Source organism: Carassius carassius, chromosome 17 (assembly GCF_963082965.1).
Source record: "Carassius carassius chromosome 17, fCarCar2.1, whole genome shotgun sequence".
In the NCBI taxonomy this organism is placed as follows: Eukaryota; Metazoa; Chordata; class Actinopteri; order Cypriniformes; family Cyprinidae; genus Carassius; species Carassius carassius.
The window spans coordinates 28,894,546-28,915,991 of NC_081771.1; the positions used below are offsets into that span (position 1 = coordinate 28,894,546).

Here is a 21,446-nt window from a genome sequence, read left to right on the forward strand (position 1 = left end):
ATGCTTGTATGTGCAAAACAAAGAATCTTTGAAGTGTTTGAAAAAGTTTAATAAATCAGTTTTTTTTACACATTACATAAACTATTAAAAAAGTATGAGGCAATCATTTTAAAGTGCAACATCCCTTAGCGTTAGGTATACTTGTACCTTTATATTTCATATAAAGTACCTTTAACACTGTTAATATCAAACAAGTTTTGCACTGCTGTCCCTGAATGATCACTAAGCCTGAGCTACAATAGATACTGGATATTACAATTAAAAGGTACATTAACTTGAGGATGTTTTGGTATTGCTTTGCAGCATTTTATTATATCTCATCAGAATCATCCCAGTCACTGACGGTCACTAAACTGCTCTTGAGAGTGCTACTGGTTCCTGTGTCTATGAGGCCTAAGAAACACAAAGAAAGAAATCAGAATCACAGCTAGTCTTCACATTATTACTATTACTAACACATTTATTCAATTATTTCAACTTTTAAAAATTACATTTGCTTAACAATTGTTTGGAAAATATGTACATTTCAGATTAAATAAAAACCTACAGGAGCCTTTCATGCAATCTGAGTTTCTAAGATGTAAATTATTTGTAGCAATGATTTCTCATTAATAAAATATTTCAAGTTAATAATGAATTCAATGTACTTGTCTTCTGTCCTTTGGCCGCTGATGAGCCCCACACACTCGTGCTGGTGTCCAGACTCTTGTCCAGGCTCCTCCTGATGGGTACGGGACATTGGCTGGGTTTGGTTACAACGGGCACATCCTCCAGAGAGGAGATATCCCAGTCGTCATCATCATCATCATCTTCATCGGCATACTGAAAGCAACAGGGCAGGACAACACATTACAAATCTAATATAGAGATAAAGACTTACTCATTTCAGGAGTAGAGTAAAAAAAAAAAAAACCTTAAAGGGAATACCTACCAGTCACAAATTTGGGGTCAGTACACATTTTTTAATTCTATTGCGCTTACAAAGGCTGCATATTTTTGATTAGAAATCAATAAAAACTAATGTAAAATACATTATTATTGCAATATAAAATATGTTTTCTATTTTAATATATTTAAAAATGTAATTTATTCCTGTGATGGAAAAGCTGAATTGTCAGCATTGATTTATCCAGAGATCCTATTAACGGTTTTATTAATGCTTTGAATTAGTTTTTATTTTTATATTTTCTGGTTTCCTTTTACATTTAATTAAACCTTTAGTAATTTTGTCATTTTTATTACTTTTGTTCAATGTCTATACAGTTTTTATTCATTTTTATTTCAGTTTGTGTTCTTTAGTACATCAAGTTAAACTAAATAGAAATATGAAATGTTGCCTTGTCAACCAGCTGAAATATAATACCTTTTTAACAAGTTTTTGTATTTTATTTTGGTTCAGTTAACATTTATTGTAATAACATTTATATTGTAAATAGTTAAATATTTTTTTCATATTATAAATGTCTTTCCTGTTACTTTTGAAAACTCTAATGCATCCTTGCTGAATAAAAACATTAATTTCTTAAAAACTTACAAACCCAAAACATTTGAGCAGTAGTGTATATCTACAATATTTACTACAGTTATGCTAATGAGCTGTTGGCGCAGTGGATAAGATGCATGCCTTTGGTGTGAGAGACCCGGGTTTGAATCCACTGTGAGACACCAATGTGTCCCTGAGCAAGACACTTAACCCCTAGTTGCTCCAGAGGTGTGTGACCTCTGACATATATAGCAATTGTAAGTTGCTTTGGATAAAAGTGTCAGCTAAATGAATAAATGTAAACATGCGGTTTCTCAATAAGAATTTAATTAAATGCCAAAGCACTTCAAATAAGTTTTGAAATGTTCCACCTGTTCTGTTGTATAGATACAATATCACATTTATTTACCTTTGCATAATATAAACGTCTGTATCGGTTTAAAGCAGCAGGTCTCACCTTCAGCTCTTTCTTTGCATCTTGCTTTATATTTTTGACAGCTGTTGGCTTTTCAACCAAAATATTAATGCCCCCAGCTGGTTTCTTTGGGCCTCGAGCTTCCAGCTGTTTTTCAAGGCTTTTGCTAAGAGTTTTGACATTACCTACAGAAAACACACACACAAACAATACAAATGTATAAAATTTGTGTTTCTAATTGCAATAGAACAACTCCACACCGTCCTAACAATAGCAGCGAGTCTTACTGTGAGTAATCTTGTCCATGTTTCCATTCTGGTCAGTGTGTTTGTGCAGCTGTGAGAGGTTGATCTCCTCCATCTCGCTGCCGTCGGTCCACTCGCTGTCGCTCTCGCTCAGAGCCGTGATGTCCGTTCTGTCCGCACTGATCACAGCAGCAGCGGAGCGCACTGCAGGAGCGTGAGGGGTCGAGCGATGCTGTGTTTTAGCAGTCTGGGCCTTGACTGTGGTGCTGTTGACCAGAGCGGATTTCTTCTGTTTCTGAGGGGTTTCTTCTTCGGACGATTCCTCTTCCTCAGATGATTCTTCATCAGAGCTGAATGGAGGAGTTCTGCAGGTGAGATGCAATATGCACATTCATACAACCCAGAAAAAGGCATTGTGCAAAATATCACAAATTGATAAAGTGATAACATAATAAAAGCAGTGATCAGTTCACTTCTGTAATGTGACACTTGATTATCAGTGTTGTCATTTTAGGTTACACTTTATTTTATGGTGTCCTTTTTACTGTGTAATTATACATTTAAATACTGAGTAATATTATTTATCTGCATGCACTTACTATACGGTTACTTGCATGTGCATAATTAATTGTTATTATAGTAGTAAGTACATGTAACGTGAAACAAGGACACCTTGAAATAAAGTGTTGCCAATTTTTATAACTAACATTTGTTAATTAAAATATACATTAATTGAAAATAAAATATAAACAACTTTATTTTGTTTATTTTTAACATTTGACAAAAATTTTATTTAGTTAAAGTTGAAGTACTAAAGTTATTAAAATAAAAACTAAAACATAGATGTAAATGACGAAAAACTAACTAGGCACATTTAAAGAACAAAAACAGATTAATTAAACATTAATTAAAAATATAATAATTTAAACAAAAAATGTAAATATTAAAAATACTATAATTGTGCATTAATAATACTAAAATAACACTATTGATTGGACATGCTTGAAAAAAAAAAAAAACATGCCCTACCAAGCTTGGATATTTTAGCAGAAAACAATTAAAAGATAATAAATACATAATAAAACATATATTGTGCATTATTATGAATATACAAATCTGTTTAATTATTATGAATATACACATCTGTTTAATTTTTCAGCTTCAAAAACACTCTTACTTTCATGAAGGCCAGAATAAACACTGCTGTACCTGTGATGTTGTAGCGATGTGGAGGTCATGGGCAGGATGCTGGTTCTGCTGCGTGGAGTTGGTTGTGGGGTGTGCTGCTGTTTAGGAGCAGGGCCTGACTCCACTCGAGTTACTGTAGATGGAAAGCTGCTGGATCTGGGTCTGGACTGAACCACTGCAAGAGAATAATGCAAAAATCTGCTCTACTGTCTACATAAGCCTTCTAATGCAGCATCCTGACTGAAACAGAACTCATGCATGCCACAAAAACCTGATTTAAGGGAGCAACAAAACATCCACACAAATACAAAGCACTCACAAAAACTGGGGGAAATATTGCTTTGTTAGATACTAGCTTTAATAAATTAAACAGTATTCCACATTGTTATTTGTCAGTGTTATTTTGGTGTCATTTACATATTATTATAGTTTTATTAAATTTTAATTAGTTTTTATTCATTTTTCATGACTTTTTCATGTGTCTAAATAGCTTTTATTAATTTTTATTTCATTTTTAGTGTTAGTTACTTTAGTACTTAAACTAAGCAACAACTGTAAAAGGCAAATTTTTTTTAAATGGTTTCAGTTTTAGTTAACGGTAATAAACACGTTGGGAATAGACATAAAACAAATATATTTAAAGCCTTGTTCTCAGGCGATTCCTGACCTTGTTCCTGTTGTTTGGGTTTGGCTGGCTGCTGCGCGTTCCTCTCCTTCACTCTCTGCTCCAGTTTATGGCTGATCTCTTTCAGAGCCCTCTGATACGCTGGATCATCTTCCTGTCTCTTCTGACGATCCGTTACAACCTGGGTCATGGTGCTCTTAAAAGCCCCTTTAGAGAGACCACTGACTCCCTGAACAACATGATAGACATTGAGCTTATACAGTGCCATGGCTTCTCAACTGTATAATCTATAAAATATATTTTGGCCATAAGTTATTTTGTAATGCAGGTTGACACTCTTACCTTGATGCCTAAGCTCTGCAGTCGATCTTCAAGGTTCTGCTGAGCTGCCAGACGCATGTCTCTCCTTAAACCCGGGTTCTTTAACAGCTCCTGCACTTCCTGCTGCCATGACCGGCTCTCTGTGTGACCTTCAGAGATGCTAGAGGAATCTGAATATATAAGACGAATGATCAAGGTAAGTGGCACTCACCAGTTTTAAAAACTTTAAATGAAGAAAAATTCGAAATGAAAATGACTTTTTTATTTTTCAAACCCATATACAATGGAGAATACAAGCACTTAAAATATATGCTCATTTACTGTATCTTCACAATGAAATGTCCTTTCTCTTGCTCTGAGCTGTCCACTTGATTACATGCATGCTCATGCCTTTAGTTTGGCATGCTCAGCACTGAACACGCAGACGGATGTGAGCATGCCACAGACGACTACACTCAATCATCAACTGCGTTACCTTTCTCCTCCTCAGACAGCTCCACTATAGGATCCAGTTTATGGACTGAGCTGGACTGCTCTAATAGGACAGTGCAAAGAGGTCAGAGAAGAGTGCAGGGGTTATGGATGGACATTCAATTCTAACCCTCTCATTTTGCACTGATATTCCCCATACTGACCGCATGCTGATTAAAGACCCCATTACATCATGTGTCTGTTAGTTACATGTACAGTATGTTTGATTTGAAGCCATCTCTATGCTAGTGTACATCAAAAACACAAAGTTAACCAAAGTTAACCAAAGTTAAGTTTAACAAAGTTAAAGCAGTGAAGCATTACACTGACCACATGTGACAGTTAAGACATTAATAATGGTACGAAAGATTTCAAATTCAAGCAAATGCTGTGCTTTCTATTCTGAAAAGAATCATGGTTTCCACACAATTATTAAGCCACTGAAACGATTCTTGAATACCAAATCAGCATATTATAAGTATTTCTGAAGAATCATGTGACACTGAAGACTCTATTAATGAAAGCTTTGGCATTAGGAATAAATTACATTTGAAAATATATTAAAATAGAAAACTGTTATTTTAAATTGTAATATTTCACACTATTACTATTTTTACTGTGTTTTTACTGTGACTTCTGTCGAAAACATTAAAAACTTGGCTGACCTCAAACTTTTGAACAATAGTACAGCATTAGGTCTGACAGATTTTGATAACTAGTTGTTACACATCAAACTCGTCAACTAATATTTCTGTTCTCACTGACAGTGAATTGCTGATACTACAACATGCAAAATATTTGATAGTTGCAGTAAATTATGTATCTTTGAAGAAATTGTATTTCTTTTTTGAAGATTTATCACATCATGCCTTAATTAGGTCACAGCGTGTGAACTGTGATCTACTTGATGTTTAGGGATCAATATTATTTTCACATTATCTAACACCATATTATGCAGGGACTTACCACTGAGCACCACTTTTGCTTTAGTCTCTGGAGCCAGGGCAGCAACCGCTGAAACAAAAAATATCAAAAATAATTTTTCTTTGTAATTCTGAAGAAAATTCATTTAAAAAGTTGTATTACGTTTGCCCGAAAATATATAGTCTACATACCTTCACGCTGTACTGATATTGCTGGAGGCTTTGACGAGATCTGTTTCATCTGTCATATAAACAAAAGAGCATGTTTTTTCTTAAAAATAAAAAAATAAAAAACTGTCAGCAACACATTATCTGAGCCGTCACTTCAAACTTATGTTGCACTAAAAGAACAACCTGCATAATGACGAGCTGACAACACAATCAGTGTGATGATAATTCCCACCCATACACTCCTTCAACACGAACCTAACAGTTATGCTGTGGGCTGCTGCGCTAATACAGGAAATCCTGAACAATCGAGTCTCTTCCTGTGCTGGGATACAGTACTGACCTGCTTGTTTTGGGAGGAAATAACCTGCTGTTGCTCCTGCAGCCTGTGGCTCAGCTCCAGCACCTGTCGTCGTGATTCCTCTCTGCCTTCTGACACGGCCGAGCGCAGTTTAAACAGCTCCTCCTGAAGCTGATGGAACCGATATAACAGATATGTTGTGGATATATGAGTGATTTCTGTATTTAAACTGCTACATGAGGTCTGTGAGACCTACCAGACTTTTTTCACTGTCATGTTCCTCCTTTATTTTTTGCATTTTCCCTGCCCACTTCACCTCCTTAGTAAAAAATAACATCACCTTTAAACCTACAGCAATTTCCATTCTAAAATGTGGTGAACTGGACTGTCCCAAATCAAATAAGTGTTGTATCTCTTACTTGTTTGTGAAGTTTTTGTTGAAGTTTAACAACTTCCTGCCAGTGTTCATTAATGGGCTGTGTCTGTAACGGCTGCACACATTCTTGCATATTTTTCTGCTGTAATTTTAGCAGCTCCTGAGGAAAGGAAAGTACCAAAATAATGCCATTTCAGTATAATCACATCACATAATATCAATCCTTCTATAAACGTTTACATTGTATGATCAATGTATTTTGTCCTTTACAACCATGATCATTTAAATCCAGCAAAATTTGGAATTCCAGCATATAGTATAATGAATATTATAATTTGATGTTATTAATTTAGAGCAAGAGAAGGTTGAGTAAATGAAATAAAAACACACTTTTTCTAGGTTTCTGTTCTTTTGATGCATTGAATCCATGTCCCGCTGACAGGCTTGCTTGACTTCATCTATTTTGCTGTTCATCCGCATTTTCTCTTCTTCTTTCCATATTTCCAGTTGTCTCTTAAACTCTTCCTGCCTTTGGATGAGCTCTTTTTCCTGTAGAAAATAGAGTATGGCATACTTATTTCAAATAACAAAACATTCTATTTAAAACATAGTGTCTCTTTTGTCTCCTTTAACCTGTTTAGCAATGCAGTCTTTCTGCTGTGCCTCCATTTGAGATGTGACCAGGGTCAGCTGCTCCTGTAGTTTGTTGATTTCCTCTTGTAACTTCATGGTCTGAATTTTTTTCTGATTATCAGTTATCAGTTCTAGAAAATATGAGATGCTGTTGTTAACTATACTGAATGTGCACTCGTAGTGTACTTTAATGGGATCATATGATGTGATTTCCAAGCTCTTGGTGCATGAAGAAGATCTGTAAAGTTGAAAACACTAAAGTCTCAAATCCAAAGAGATATTCTTTATCAAAGTTAAGACTCTGCCTCCGCCCCTAAAACGGCTCATTAAACCCCCCCCCCACACACACACATTTCTACGTCACTATGCAAAAGCAATTTATTTGGCCTTCCGAAAGTAGATGCATTTAGGAATTTTTAAGATTACTTACAACAGAACAGCAATGCATTTTATGGACGACAGTTCCGTGAATCGAGGAGAGGAGGTAATTCTGACTTTGCTACGACAATCTGGCGCTTCTAAATCAGCTACTGTAAGTATGTTTTGTTATTATTTTAAGTATTTGCTATTGACTGGTCAAATGCAGAGTTTTGCGTGTTGTGTGTGTGTAAACGCACGTCTGTGTGTGTGTGTGTTTGTGAGGACAGGGTCACACAGTGGAGTCAGCTGTTTTAACCGTCAGTGGCTTGTGTACTGCAAACACATAGGAGCTTCATTACTGTGTCTGTCACACGACTCTGTTCCCCTTTCGGGCTTGAACTGATGGTAAAACTAAGGACATTATTAACTCAGGGTTCCTACAGGTTTCTTCAAGTTAAGTTCAAGTCTTTTTAAGACCTTTTTAAGACCATTTATATAAAAAAATAATACCTATTTCACGTCCCTACCAGCAAAGAAAAACAAAATGCTTGAACTTGTTTTCATTTATTTTTCAAATGTGGAATGGGTAAAAGATAAGCCGAGCAGGTGTGAAAAATAAAAACATTTCAGTAGGCCACAAGGCAGTTTGCCGAACAATGTTAAGTTGTTTTTTAACATTAGCTAGCTACTTATTCCATGCTGGGAATATGGGGAACTGAGAGACCCCCGAACAATAAACATCGAAAATTAGAACTCAACAATACATTAAATTAAGAAACATAGTCAACTCCTTAGCCCTTCACTCAGGGCAGCAATCTCTTTATCAAGGACAGCCAGTTCTGTCAACTTCTCCTTTATCGTGACCGCAAGTAAACGTTTTAGCAATGTCGGAGTCAGGGAACATGCATTTGAAAAGCTCTGAGATACCCTCATTTCCATTGTAGGACTGGTGTTTAGTGATTGTGTTAAGAGTCCACAACACCTCAGCTTTCATTGTTGGCGTGGACCCAAAAGCTGTGTGCAGATCCACTCTAGTTGCGGTCATAGCTGAAGGGTCTGCAGCGCTAGCAGCAAGCTGGCCAAGGGGCCGTTCACATATCACGTCTTTTGCGAGCTCAAGTTCGTTATTTCCAATGTAGGTGCGCGGTATGCGCGCTCATAATGGAAGCGGACACAGTCGCGATGTGCCAGTTTTTTCCAGGCGCGTCCGCACCGCATCGAGTTAAAAACATCTCAACTTTTCAGAATGCCGCGAGCGCACCGCAGGTCATGTGACAAGACTTATCCAATCAGCTTCATCCTTTCCCGTAACAACGTTGAAAGCTCAGCCAAGATGAAAGAACAGCTGATCATAGCTGTATATGGATTGCCATTTTGAAATAAATTTAGTAGCAGAGCTACTGCGAGCAATTTTTAGTGCTGCAAATCCATTTATCCTTTGCTGAAATTTCTGCGTCTTCATGGAGAGAGCGCGTCATTGTTGCTTAGCAACGGCAGAGGCCTCAGGAGCACTTCTGCCCGAGCCCTTTGGAAAGAAGGAAGCGTTTTCCACAAGTTTTTAGGCGCGATATGTGAACGGCCCCTAACATTAGCTCCTGCTGCCGCTTCAGGCACATTAGCAGCTAGCTGGCTAACACTAGTTGGTTGAAACACGCAGGCGATGGAAGGAGTTTGTTTTTGTCCATTGAGAGCATTCATGTGCTTGGATGACTTGGCATGAGACTTACCTAGCTGAATCCTTTTTTTTGCTATGGTGCAAAAAGCCTCAAAAATGTTGCTGTCCACTGGTTTTAACCAATGACGAAAATAGTTTTTATCCAGCCACGCTTCATTAAATTTACATTTCCCCATAACCTAAGCTAGCTAACGTAAAAACAAATGTTAAAAATATAACGGCGTCAGTCAACCTTTCCCTGTGGAATGCTGAGATTTTCTTTGATTTTTCGCGCTTCTCCTTTGCTTGTTGCTCGAGGTCTGTGTTGTGTTTGGTTGCAGTCTATGGTTGTGGTGCTGTAGCACGTGATCATAATTTACTGAAGGCATCACGTTCGCAGTATTTTGTGTTTTGCGTTCTCAATTATTGGTTCCGCCACTCTTTATTTATACTACGTCATTTAATCCAAATAATCGTGGTTGACAAATGAAACTTTTGAGGAAAATTACAATACATAGAAGTTACATACAGCACAACTTTTAAGACCCAGACATCAAAATTCAAGACTTTTTAAAGTCTTTTTAAGGTATTATTTCCAAATTAATAAATTCAATGCTTTTAAGGCTTTTTAAGACCCCGCGGGAACCCTGTTAACGGTCTTTACATTTATTTTGAAAGCTAAAGCTCGCAATTATGGAAAGGAGCATTACATTTCCGATGAGTGCTTGCTGTGTTCTGCCAATCACAATGCACTGGGTCAGTTGGCCAATCAGAGCAGAATGGGCTTGTCGGAAGGAGGGACTTTGTAGAAATAATGCGTTTGAGAGAGGTGGGGAAAAGAGGACCTACAATACTGTATTTGAAAAATAATGTGTTGTTTGAACATTAAAGCATGTCAACATATTCTGATACACCAAATACACAAAATAAGGATTTTTAAAAAAGCATCATATGACCCTTTTAAATCTTACAAGTACATTTTGCTGTAATTGCAGATATAACATTATTAATTAAGTGTACTTAAAGAGAACTGTTTAATAATTGACTTTATGAAAGTGCAATTTGTAAAAGTTTTTAAAAATCACATTTGTATAATATTTTGTCATGCTTTATAGAAGTACTGTACTTAATTTGATGTGTTGACTGACATACTAAAGCACATGTTTGTCACAGTGTCTGGTCTGTGTTTCCCTGGGTGTCCACTAGTGGTCTCACTTCCCCATAGGCACCCCACTGTAGACACTACATTTCCCACTAAGCCTTGTCCCTTCGTCACAGTTAATTGCACACCTGTTAATTACACTCAGCTGTGTCCACTTTCATCGTCTTCACCTATGTATATAAACCGGTCTGTTTTCTATCTGTGTCATGGAGTCCTTGTTTTCCGTCACCCAGTTTTCTCGCGTTCCCTTGTGTTTACTAGTTTCCGGACTGATTTTGTGTTATGACCTCGTGCCTGTTTTTGGATTATGATTTTTGGATTACCCATTAAAACACTGCTATTGGATCTCTCGCTTCCTGTGTTAAATTGTTACAATGTTAAGTAGTAGATTAGATTTTTTATCTGTAATGTGCCATTTTATATAAAGTTCATATATTTTAAATGTACTAAATGGCAACTTTATCATTACAAAGGCATTATTACAAATACATTTATATACATAATATACAAGTTTCTTTGAATTAACTTTACATAATATATTTTTTTTTAGATGTATGTATTTTAAAAAACTATAGAACATTTTTACTTAATTGCAATTAAAATGCAGTTGCCTGAAAACAATCCATTTAGTTTGCATTTACGTTTATTCTTTAAAAGTATATTATTTCCAATAAGTGCTCTTTAATAGCATGCTAAAATGTGTACTTGCAAAATACAACAGAAACACAATGTTAAGTGATTCAGCACACAGTTTGAACTCACTGATGTCAAACTCCGTTGGATGTCTGCGCTGCATGTGACTTTGCAGGAAAGAGGCATTCATGAAGGCTTTCTCACAGTGTTGGCACTGAAAGGCAAACAAAATCAGGGGCCTGATTAATTTACATAACAAAATCTGTGGAGAATAATACAGATAACTTATTCTTTAGTTATTCGCTTCTTTTGTATTCCATTGGAAAAACAAAGTCATATACGTTGGGAAAACACAGTAAGGCTGAGTAAATGATGTCAGAATCTTTTTTTTTTCGATGGTCATAAAATGCAAATGTTTCCGGGAGAATCGTTGCTGAAGGTCAAAGTGAACACGAGCCCTGCTCAGGTGACGAGCAGGTGTCGGTGCAGCTCAACACAGCTGTCACTCACACTCCACTCACCGATAATACCAAGAGACAATGTGGGCACGTTGCCATGGAAACACAGGGTGGTGCAAGGTCGATGTCACATCTTTTCCCTGCTCAGATCTCTCACTCCAATTCGTGGATATGTGGGAAATCCTCAACGCTGCACATCATACACCACATTTAGCAGCCAAATCGGCAGTCTGGTACTCTCATGCAGATTTAACCACACTGCCACTGATACCCATCACAGACACATGCACTGTGTTTGCCTTTTTTCTACAACAAGACTGGGAAGACTGTCTCCATAAAACTCCCACTGTGTGACCTAATTGCATTGCTGCACTAACATAATTTCCCAAATCAACTGTGAAATGCAATTATGTGTTTAGGATCCATTGGTGTCAATCTGCAGCATCAGCAGGTGTTGAACAAAGACCAAGACAGTGTATTACAGAACTGGAGGAACCTCTAGAAAACTGGGTCCAATTTCTCATCAAAGTCAAAGGAAAAATATATTTTTCAAAGAGAAAATTAAGGTTATTGTAAGACCAAGACCAGTGACATTCTACTTTTTTTCACAAAATCACTTGATCTTGAATTAAACAGTAAACCATAAGCGTTGCTTTCATTTCGATTCTGCTGTCAGGCACCTGTGCTTTTCCTTGCAACAACATGAAACACCAGGTTTTGCCTTGACAACAGCTGGCCGCAATTAGGGCCAAATGAGCAAACAGCTGAAAAAGCCATTGTACAAACAATGAAATGTTTCTAAAAGCAATGTAACATGCAATTTTATTTCATTGATGAGATGATTGGGAGGGGATGATGGGTATGATGGGGGATGGGTGCTTCAATTGATTTCCTCCACTTAAGGCTTTTATAAGAGCAGTACAAGTCACCGTCACCAGCCGACACCATCTGCTCCACTCTCCAAATCCTGAATGGTGTGTCCAAAAAACACAGCGTCTGGTGATTAGCTAATCCTGTCATGGCCTGCAGGCCTGATTATGGACTTAAAAGTGTTGACATCACCTCATTTAGAATGAATAATAAATTCAGAATGTCCTCCAACAAAAAAAACGACCCTATAGGTTGTTTGTACAAGCTCCTTATTATAACCTATATTTACATCTTAAAATAAAAAATAATGACAGTGTCGTTTTGCATCTGTCGTCATGAAATGATGTATGACTGTCATTATTTAAATGTAATTTGTTCATATTTTACTAGGTGGCTAATTCATATGAATTTGTACGAATGACCACACCTAAGCCCGCCCTTAAAGGAGCATTGCGTAGGTTCGCTTACACGTTACTGACACCAGTGGCCGTTAGAGGAACTGCAGCCAGTCTCATGCTCGTTCTCAGTGCGCACGCTCTTTTTTTTTTTTTAACTTACGAGGAGTGTCCGTGGGTGTCTGAATTGTGCTGGAGGCTGGTCGCTTCTTTCCATCCGCAGAGTCCATTTGAAAACACTATTGCCGCTGCTTACTATAATGGCTGGCGTGCCGTACGGTTGTAAGCCAAAGTAGACGAGAACGCGCATGACGTCACATTTTGTGAATTTTCGCGCCAATTCGGGCCCGACTCCTCCACACACAATTGAGCCTACAGGCTGATAGAGGCAACCGTGGTAGACAGTCGAGGTGTCATTCTTTTTTTTACATCATGGTTGGCTAATACATGTACAAATGAAAACTCTATCTTAAAGATTTTTTTTAAGTAAAAACCTCCACATAGCTCCTTTAAACCTACCCTCACAGAAATCATGCAAAATCATCATTGACATTTTATGAGCACATGTGTCCTCTGGGATCAAACCCATGATCACATGATTGCATATTGTCATATATAGTGATGCTCTACCAACTGAGCTATATGAAACCTGAATTGGGGCACAACTGTATATATTCTATATATTCAATATATTCTCTGAAGGGCTGTATTTGAGGGATTTGGACAAACGACATATGCAGGTGTACTGGTTTTAGGACATGTTGAATAAATCACATACATTTACTTGATAAGAAAAGCACACACTGCACTAGTGATGGTAAAGAACTTACTTTTAAAGATGCCATAAAACCAAAATAGTTAGTTTTCTTACTTTTAGTCTGATAGCTTTAATGCCGTCTATATGCAAAAAATACTCCTAAAATTTGTTTTTATTTTTACTTACTACAGATATTCACATTAAAAACCTACATTTTTTGTATTATTCATATACTACTATTGTATTTATTAATATTTAGAATTTTTATATTTTTATTTATTTTAATAATTTAGCAATATGCTTTCATAATTTTTATTCGTTTTTTTTAATAAAGTATCTATATTTAGATTTAATTACAGTTTTAGTCATTTTAGTCCTTACGATGTCTTATTTAAAAATGGCCTTCTAACTAACAACTAACAGAAATAAAGTCATTTTAAGGATTTTATTTCTGTTAGTTGCAAGGGCATTCCTAATTTCCGTTTCAGTTTTTCAAGTTTATGTTTCTCATCTAATCTTATTATTTTATTTCAGCTTTATGTCACTACAGATCAGTGATCAGAGCACAGTAAGCGAATTGGGATTCAGCCTTAATGTTGTGCCTTCACACTGTCAAATGTTTGAAAAGCACACGTTATATTCACAATGAACTGTGAGACAGGGGTGGAATAGAGTCTGGCCTTGAGGGGGAGGTGACAGGGACAATGAAAATGCTAATACAGTCATTCACACTCCACCACGGGGCTGTACAGACCTTGTGGTAATTGGCACCAATCCCCGTGCTGAACATGGCTTGCTGAGAGGCTATGATCTTCTTCCTCTGCTTCAGTTCCTCCTTTAGCGTCTTGGCCTCCTGGGTTTTTTTCTGCAGCTGGACGCAGAGCTGCTCCCTCTCGCGGTCCTCCGTCTGAAGCCTCTCCTCGGCCGTCTGCAGGCTGATGCTGAGACAGTCCTGGGAGTGCAGCAGGTACTCCACGGTCAGCTGGGCTAGCCGGAAGAGCTTAATCAGAGCCGGGTCCACGGGGCTCTGACAGCGCCGGCAGTGCTCGCCCTCCACACTACAGAACGTCACCTCTGTGATGTGCTCCTGTAGAGCATGGAAGTCCGATTCAGAAGCCACCCGGTCCACATCCACGGCACTGATCCGACGCCAGTCCACATTCTCACGCCGGGCTCTGAACCTGAAGGGCGGAGGGATGCCGGCGGCTCTGGAGGATGTAAGGGGTCCGGACATGGTGGATGCGGCTGGTCTGCTCTGGCTGCCGGATGAGGGTTGACTCCGAGGAGAGCTCAACAGAGACGGGATCCCTGCTGAAGAATGGGTCCCCGGGGGATCTGACGGGTACGGGTAGTAAACATTGTCATAAAACGGCTGCAGGGGGGAAACAAAGAGCTAGATGATTTCTTAAAGAAAAAATAAACCAGTCATTTTTGATAAATAAACCAGACAATTTCTTAAGGTCACGTGTAAAAACATTCCTGATTGATTCCACCACTGCAAGCTAATCGTTACCAGCTAACAGCAACAACACAAGCAGGTCCACATGACTACGAGCGTTCATTAAACAGGTTACATGCAGGAATAAACGGTTAAACCGTCGATATATGTTAAATTCCACCTTATTTCGCTGATTCGTGCTGTCGCTTGCCTCCTTACCATCTTGCTGTTTTTGTGAAGTCTTGATGAATGATCGCAGCAGTTTCAAGGCGTCTTGTGCGTTTCTATGGAAACAAGAGCGCGTGTCCCAGTTTGCACAGCACACACTGCACGAGAACAGAGAGGAGGAGAAGCACGTGGATGTTAAAGGTCTTTTACATGATTTTACCTGCTATTTGTCATTTAAGAGAGATAATTTTTTTATCACGTATTATTTCATGAAATTAACAGTTTTTTTATTTGATCTTAAACGGTTTTCTTTTTCTAAAAGATATATTACTAATAATCAGATTGCAGTTTATTTACAATTATTCTTGTATTATCCCACAATAATTACTTCACATATAAGGTACATGTTTCTTGTTCATAATTATTGCAACATAATTATTATTACTTATTTTTTTTTACATATTTTAGGTAAATATTAGCTAATATCTTAATGATTTCAAACAGGCTTCATTGCCTTCATGAAAAATATAAAGTATATGTAAGTTAAGTATGTATTTATTTATTTTCCTTTTTTCGTTTGATCTTAGAGTGAAATGTGGCCTGGATGTTCTTTACAGATCCACTTTCATGAGATTTGACCTTTTTCCGTCACACAGACTCTGAACGTCTCTCTGTCTAGACTAGACTAACGTTAGAGCATTTCAACAGTCTTCTTCTCAGATTACTGCCCCTTTAAAACATCTCAAGTTGGGACAAGCTCAGTTAGGAACAAAAGGGTGATTCGTGCACGAGAACGGTACAGAAATATTGCTTAAACCAGAAGAGAACATCTCCATTTCAATTCAACATAACGAAGAGAGGAATAAATATAAAATAAAGTTAGTTTTCGGCCATTTAACGGAAAACCAAAGAGTTTTGGAGACTCTCAGTCGTAACGGGAAGAACAGATGCAATGGCTCTTACCTCTCGGCGAAGAAGTTTTTGCAAACAATCCACGTAGAAGTACGTCAAAACCTGGCCATCCGAAAACCCGCTTCAGTCCTGCGCTGCGAAGAAAACAAACGATACACGGTTTTGGTGAACCTGAACACATGCAGAAACAAAACGATTCCCCCAAAACTGTGAGAGCTCCGGAGCGCCGTGACGTCACACAGCGCATTCCTAGCGCGAGCCTCGTCTCATCTCATCTCCGGGGCTCTAGGAGGGGAAGGGCCTCGCAGGAGTCCCGCAGGGAGCATCCACACACAAACCTACTGCCAGTGTTGGGAAGGTTACTTTGCAAATGTAAAAGGTTACAGATTACAAGTTACCCTATTTAAATGTAAGCAGTGCAACTATTTCAGTTACTTTATTAAAATAATACAGGCCTAAGTGATTACATTTGACTACTTTTCTAAATTTCTAATGTTTTCAACTGTTAGTAATTTTCAAACATTTAACATTTTTGGTTTTGATTGCTTCTATTTTGCTGATTTAAGTGGCTTTGGATAAAAGCGTCTGCTAAGTGACTTAATGTTAATGTAATTTTTGAAATCAAATCTTATCTTTGCATAGCTATGAAACACGTGCCAATGCATCTAACAATGCCTGAAAGAACAGTTAATCTTGAAAAAATAAAATAAAGCATATTCATAAACCGGGTTGGGTATAAAAAAGGTATCGAATAAGCATGTGTTCTACTCTGTCCTAAACTCCGGAAACAATGGTGTCTCATATTTTAGAGCAGTCATGCAGTTTATGAAAGAAGTCAATTAAATCTGTATGAGGGTGTTCTCAGGCACTTCAACTTTATTACTACCGGATTATTTACACAATATTAAGAAACCTAAAATGATGCCTGAAAGGAAACCAGATGGAAATAAATTAGAATTCATGAAAGGATGGAATCTGACAGGATTGAAATTGAAATGAATTTTGAAATCATTTGACACTTTGATAATATATCTTTTCAGTAGTTTTATCAAACAGAATGGAATGGTTTAAAGTGAGACAAAGCAACTAATACTTCAATGCTTCAAAATATAAAATGTCACCAATGTCGTCATATATTAAGACTATTAATATTATATAGACTATATGTATGTGTGTACATATGAAAATACACAACATAACAGGAATGATCATAGGCTAGGCATGCACATACTGATATCGTTTTAAGAATGCTACTCATTCGCTTTTTGACTAGGCTATTTATTGTTCCATATTAATATAAGAGTAAAATGTAAAATATAAAAGTAAAGATTACAATCCATGATACTATCTACAGTTTAATACTAATCTGTGTTCATGTTGGAGACCAAGTATTTCTTAGCAAATGTCGCCATCTAGTGGTATTTATTAGATGGTGCTTTATTAGCACGCAGGTTTGAAGAACGTACGTATGTATGTGTGTGTGTGTGTGTGTGTGTATATATATATATATATATATATATATATATATATATATATACACCCACACACACACACACATACACACACACCCACACACACTGTTTATACTGTTTATATATTCCAAAGGATCAAAGGACAAGATTTTAGTAATGTGTAAAATATTAATTTATTAAATTGACAATATTTCTATCTTACACAAATATTACATTTGAGAAAATGTATTAAAAATTATCAGCATTAGAGAGACCCTCAACAAGTGCCTTTTCCCGCAGATGTTTCAAAATATTTCTGTAGTAACATGAAATGTATGAATACATTTACAGCATGTTAATTTCTACATTCACTAGTATATTTTAACAATTTAAGAAATACAAATTAACATCAGTTAATGTATTAGGAAGGAACACGATTTAACAATGATCTACAGTAAATGAATAAATTAATCTAGATTAATAAATGCTGTAAAATAATTGTATCATGGTGTGATACCATTTCTTTAAACACTGGATTAGACAGCTGAGTCTATGAGGGGCAGGCTGGGTCTAACAGACTGGCTTTCTTGTGTTCCTCTCCTCCCTTCACTCGCTCTGGTTCCTCTGCTCTCTCTGTATGACTGGTGTGAAGGAGGGATGATGACTGTGGTGGGTCTGGACGAGCCCGGCAGCATGTACATCCGTCTGGTGCGTGCTGTCATGTAGGTTGGGGATTTTCTGGGTTGTTTATTAAACCTGAGTAGAAGACAGAAGAGTTGTCAATGTACTACATATTCATTAAATTTTTTATATTATTTTTTTTTCTTATTTCAGTGTACAGTACAGTGAACCAGACCTTTTAGGGAATGACTCTCTCCAAGAGAAATAACACATGACTGCACTTCCACAAATAAGCAGACATGAACCCCCCCAACCGATGAACAGAGCTGCACCGAGCTCAAACCTGAGAGACAAAAGTCATTCACTTTAAAGCAACTTTTTAAAGTTTTTTTTTTTTTAATATCATTTTCAATGTAATGCTAATGGTAGGCCTATGACTTCTAATAAGGCAAATTCCACTGTAAATCCTCTGTAATTATTAGAAATATAATAAAACAGTAAATTACACTCACTTAACTCTAGGTGTCTTTAGAGTCACAAAAATACAAAAAACTACTACTTTAAGAGCCCATACCTTACCAGCTAAATTTTATACATGGTACTATTTTTAAGGTTCACAGCTGATTAGAAGGTGATTGATGAATAATAAAAATGTAAATAATTACATAAAATAAAGATCTTTTTTAAATTACATGAAATGCCAAATTTAAGTAAAATGTTGAATTCAAATTTAATTAAATGGTTAATTTATTTTCCATTTCACTGACCTTAACCTAAGTCTACCACACTATGTCCACAGCTATTTATTTTGCAATATAGGCTTCTACCTTTTTTCTCCAGTCTGTCTGCAATACATTTATTGCTTTCTGCATCTGATTTCCAAATTTCATGTAATTGCATCACTACTTAGGGCTGCACAATTAATCGAATTTCTAACCGCAAATACAATATGGATGCCACAATTATGTAAGCATTCAAAGCGGCAATTAATCGCTCAAAAGTCCATTTACGTATATTGTCCATGCTTAATATGCATTTTTTTCTTTCTACATGTTATCTTGAGGGTTTTTCCCATTATTTAAATTTTAGTTTTAGTATAACATTATAATACTATTCATATTTTTACTCTTCATAATTTGAAGAAACCAATCTGATATATAGTTGACATTTGAGGCATAATAGCTACTACAGAAAAACACTAAAGGTTTTTCAGTTTGTTTATTTTAATATAAAAGTCTGGCATGCAGTTGCATCAAACAATGGTATAAACATCATTCAGTGTAAATTGTGATAATCGTAATTAATAATCGCAATTACAATTTCAAGGGAAGGATTTTTGTCATAATCGTGCAGACCTATCTCTACTGCCACCTTTATTTATTAATTTGGTTAGATTAGTTAATAAGTTAGTATTTTTGGACTGGGCAGAAATTTTTAATTTTTGTAAATTACAGGTTTTTAATCCAAAAGAGAAAGATATGCCCTTAAGTACTTTCTAAAAAAAAATAATTTACACAACTAGAAATGAGAAGAACTTATAACTTTTATAATTAGACATAAATAAAAGTAACATTTACGTACTTTAATTCTAAGAAATATGGATCCACAAATTCTGAACGCACTTTTTCTCCCCACCAGGAGTACACTATCATACCACAAAAACCTGCAAAACAGATACAGCTATACATCAGTTTATGATACTCAGTTTATGCTTGATGCAAAAATGTTCACGAAGAAAGGTTTGTACCAGATGCCATGTACGTCAACGCTGCTGCAAATGTAACTCTGGTGTTGGCGAGCTCAGAACCTCCGATTTTGGTACATTTCATCCCAATAAGAGCAAGAACAGCCCCCCAGAAGCCAAAGATCACAGAGACGACAGCCAGGGCCCTGGATACATGGAGGAAAACTAACAACCAGAGAGAGAGAGAGAGACTATTAATGATCCTGCAGTAACATGAAATCATGAAATAAGGCCAGATTTCTTCCTCACCAGGCAGGTCCATCATGGATGGGAAGTATTTACAGTCAGATACTCCTGTAGTGTCTGCGACACAGTCCATCCAGAGGTTGGAATAGTAATCACCGGCGCTGAGAACCACAGACGCACTTTCTGAGACGACCCAGTACTCAGTGGCCAGAGTGGAACAATTCAGAACCCAGCCACACAGACAGGACACAAAGCAACCGATCTCCACATACATCACCACTGTTCGCTGCCTCATGCTGCTGGCTTAAAGAGCAGAGAAAGAAAATGAGTATGTGTGCGGAAAAAAAGCTATGGTGAGAGCGGTGCATGTATTTCTAAAAGGCTTCGAGTCAGTAATGAAATGAGATTAAGCACTGATGTTTGTCTCCTCCTGTTTTTGGAACCGTTTTCCTGCAGTTTACAGCTTGAAACTGGTAAAACTACATGGTTTGACCTCATCAGCAGTTTTCATTACCAGAGGGTATTCCCATGGTTACCCAGATTCCAAGTATTATAGGAAAATGGTTTTTAAAAAAAACCTCCAATGCATTTCTCATGATCTAGAGCAAGTGAAATTAAAGAACAAATTAATGCCAATATGTCATGAAAACACAGCTTGTTTCTCTGTCAAAATGAATGATAAATTGAAATTAAATAAAAAATATTTGAAAATGAAATAGAAAAAAATTGACTTCATTCATTCATTTTTTTAATACTACTTTATTCTTTTTTATATATACTACTTTATTTTAGCCATACCTATAAAACTGACCAGATGAAGTTATGTAAGTAGAACGGATGTTATACAAACACTGCATTCGGATGCAATGCCAGTGTTGTTCTAGTAATATATATTTGCATTGATATTTTTAATTATATTATCATATATTACAATAATATGTTATAAAGATATATTGTCTTTGTTTTCTGCCTTTGAAAACAAAATGTGTGCCAAATAACGACCTCTTGACCCAGTTTCTGTTGAAGCATTTATTGCTCATTGTACTTGTGATGATCTTGTTTGTACAGGTTGTCTTGTTTTTGAAATATAATCTGTGACAGAACATCAGCTGGTTACTGGGTATGAAGCGTCCTGGGAATACTGAGAGTCCATTGTAATTAAGATACTGATCTAACATACAAAGTTTAAAATGACATGAAATGTATGCACTGTTTATGTATAAACAACATTCGGCTATTTCAGTGCAACCAGCATAAAATGAGAAAAATCTAGATAAATAAAGAAAGAGTCAAATAAAGGATGAGTCGGCTTAATGCTGATCTTCTTCTGATAAGCAATACATGAGGAGTATAAACACTTAGTCTGTACAGTACTTTCAGCATTGCTCTCTTTGTTGGAATTAATGTATTCTGATGCACTGTGTTTTAATATTGTCTTGTTTTCAAGTAAAGTTAAAATTACAGTGGAGTGAGTGCATGAAGATGTTT

At 36.7% G+C, this 21,446-nt stretch overlaps 2 protein-coding genes across 5 annotated transcripts; both read right to left on the minus strand.

Annotated features, from left to right (window-relative positions):
* Nucleotides 1-27: 27 nt before the first annotated feature.
* Nucleotides 28-16,304, minus strand: LOC132161533 (cilium assembly protein DZIP1-like). 4 transcript variants are annotated; one of them, XM_059571652.1, is made up of 18 exons: nucleotides 16,008-16,304; nucleotides 15,096-15,202; nucleotides 14,193-14,810; nucleotides 11,088-11,172; nucleotides 7,150-7,280; nucleotides 6,907-7,065; nucleotides 6,560-6,676; nucleotides 6,397-6,459; nucleotides 6,183-6,311; nucleotides 5,864-5,912; nucleotides 5,715-5,759; nucleotides 4,299-4,447; nucleotides 3,999-4,185; nucleotides 3,353-3,506; nucleotides 2,186-2,508; nucleotides 1,941-2,083; nucleotides 648-822; nucleotides 28-393 (listed from the first exon to the last, which is right to left on the minus strand). In XM_059571652.1, exons 2-18 carry the CDS (start codon nucleotides 15,096-15,098, stop codon nucleotides 311-313), a joined length of 2,613 nt encoding a protein of 870 aa, XP_059427635.1. In that variant the 5' UTR covers nucleotides 15,099-15,202; nucleotides 16,008-16,304; the 3' UTR covers nucleotides 28-310. The 4 variants fall into 4 exon arrangements, with proteins under 4 accessions (XP_059427635.1, XP_059427636.1, XP_059427634.1 ...); XM_059571653.1 differs by having other exon boundaries at nucleotides 5,715-5,762; nucleotides 14,193-14,773; nucleotides 16,008-16,303; XM_059571651.1 differs by having other exon boundaries at nucleotides 5,715-5,762; nucleotides 16,008-16,303.
* A 1,459-nt stretch (nucleotides 16,305-17,763) lies between these two features.
* cldn10d (claudin 10d) lies at nucleotides 17,764-20,646 on the minus strand. The gene is made up of 5 exons (XM_059570259.1): nucleotides 20,022-20,646; nucleotides 19,776-19,937; nucleotides 19,610-19,691; nucleotides 18,264-18,371; nucleotides 17,764-18,163 (listed from the first exon to the last, which is right to left on the minus strand). Exons 1-5 carry the CDS (start codon nucleotides 20,251-20,253, stop codon nucleotides 17,944-17,946), a joined length of 804 nt encoding a protein of 267 aa, XP_059426242.1. The 5' UTR covers nucleotides 20,254-20,646; the 3' UTR covers nucleotides 17,764-17,943.
* Between the last annotated feature and the right edge of the window lie 800 nt (nucleotides 20,647-21,446).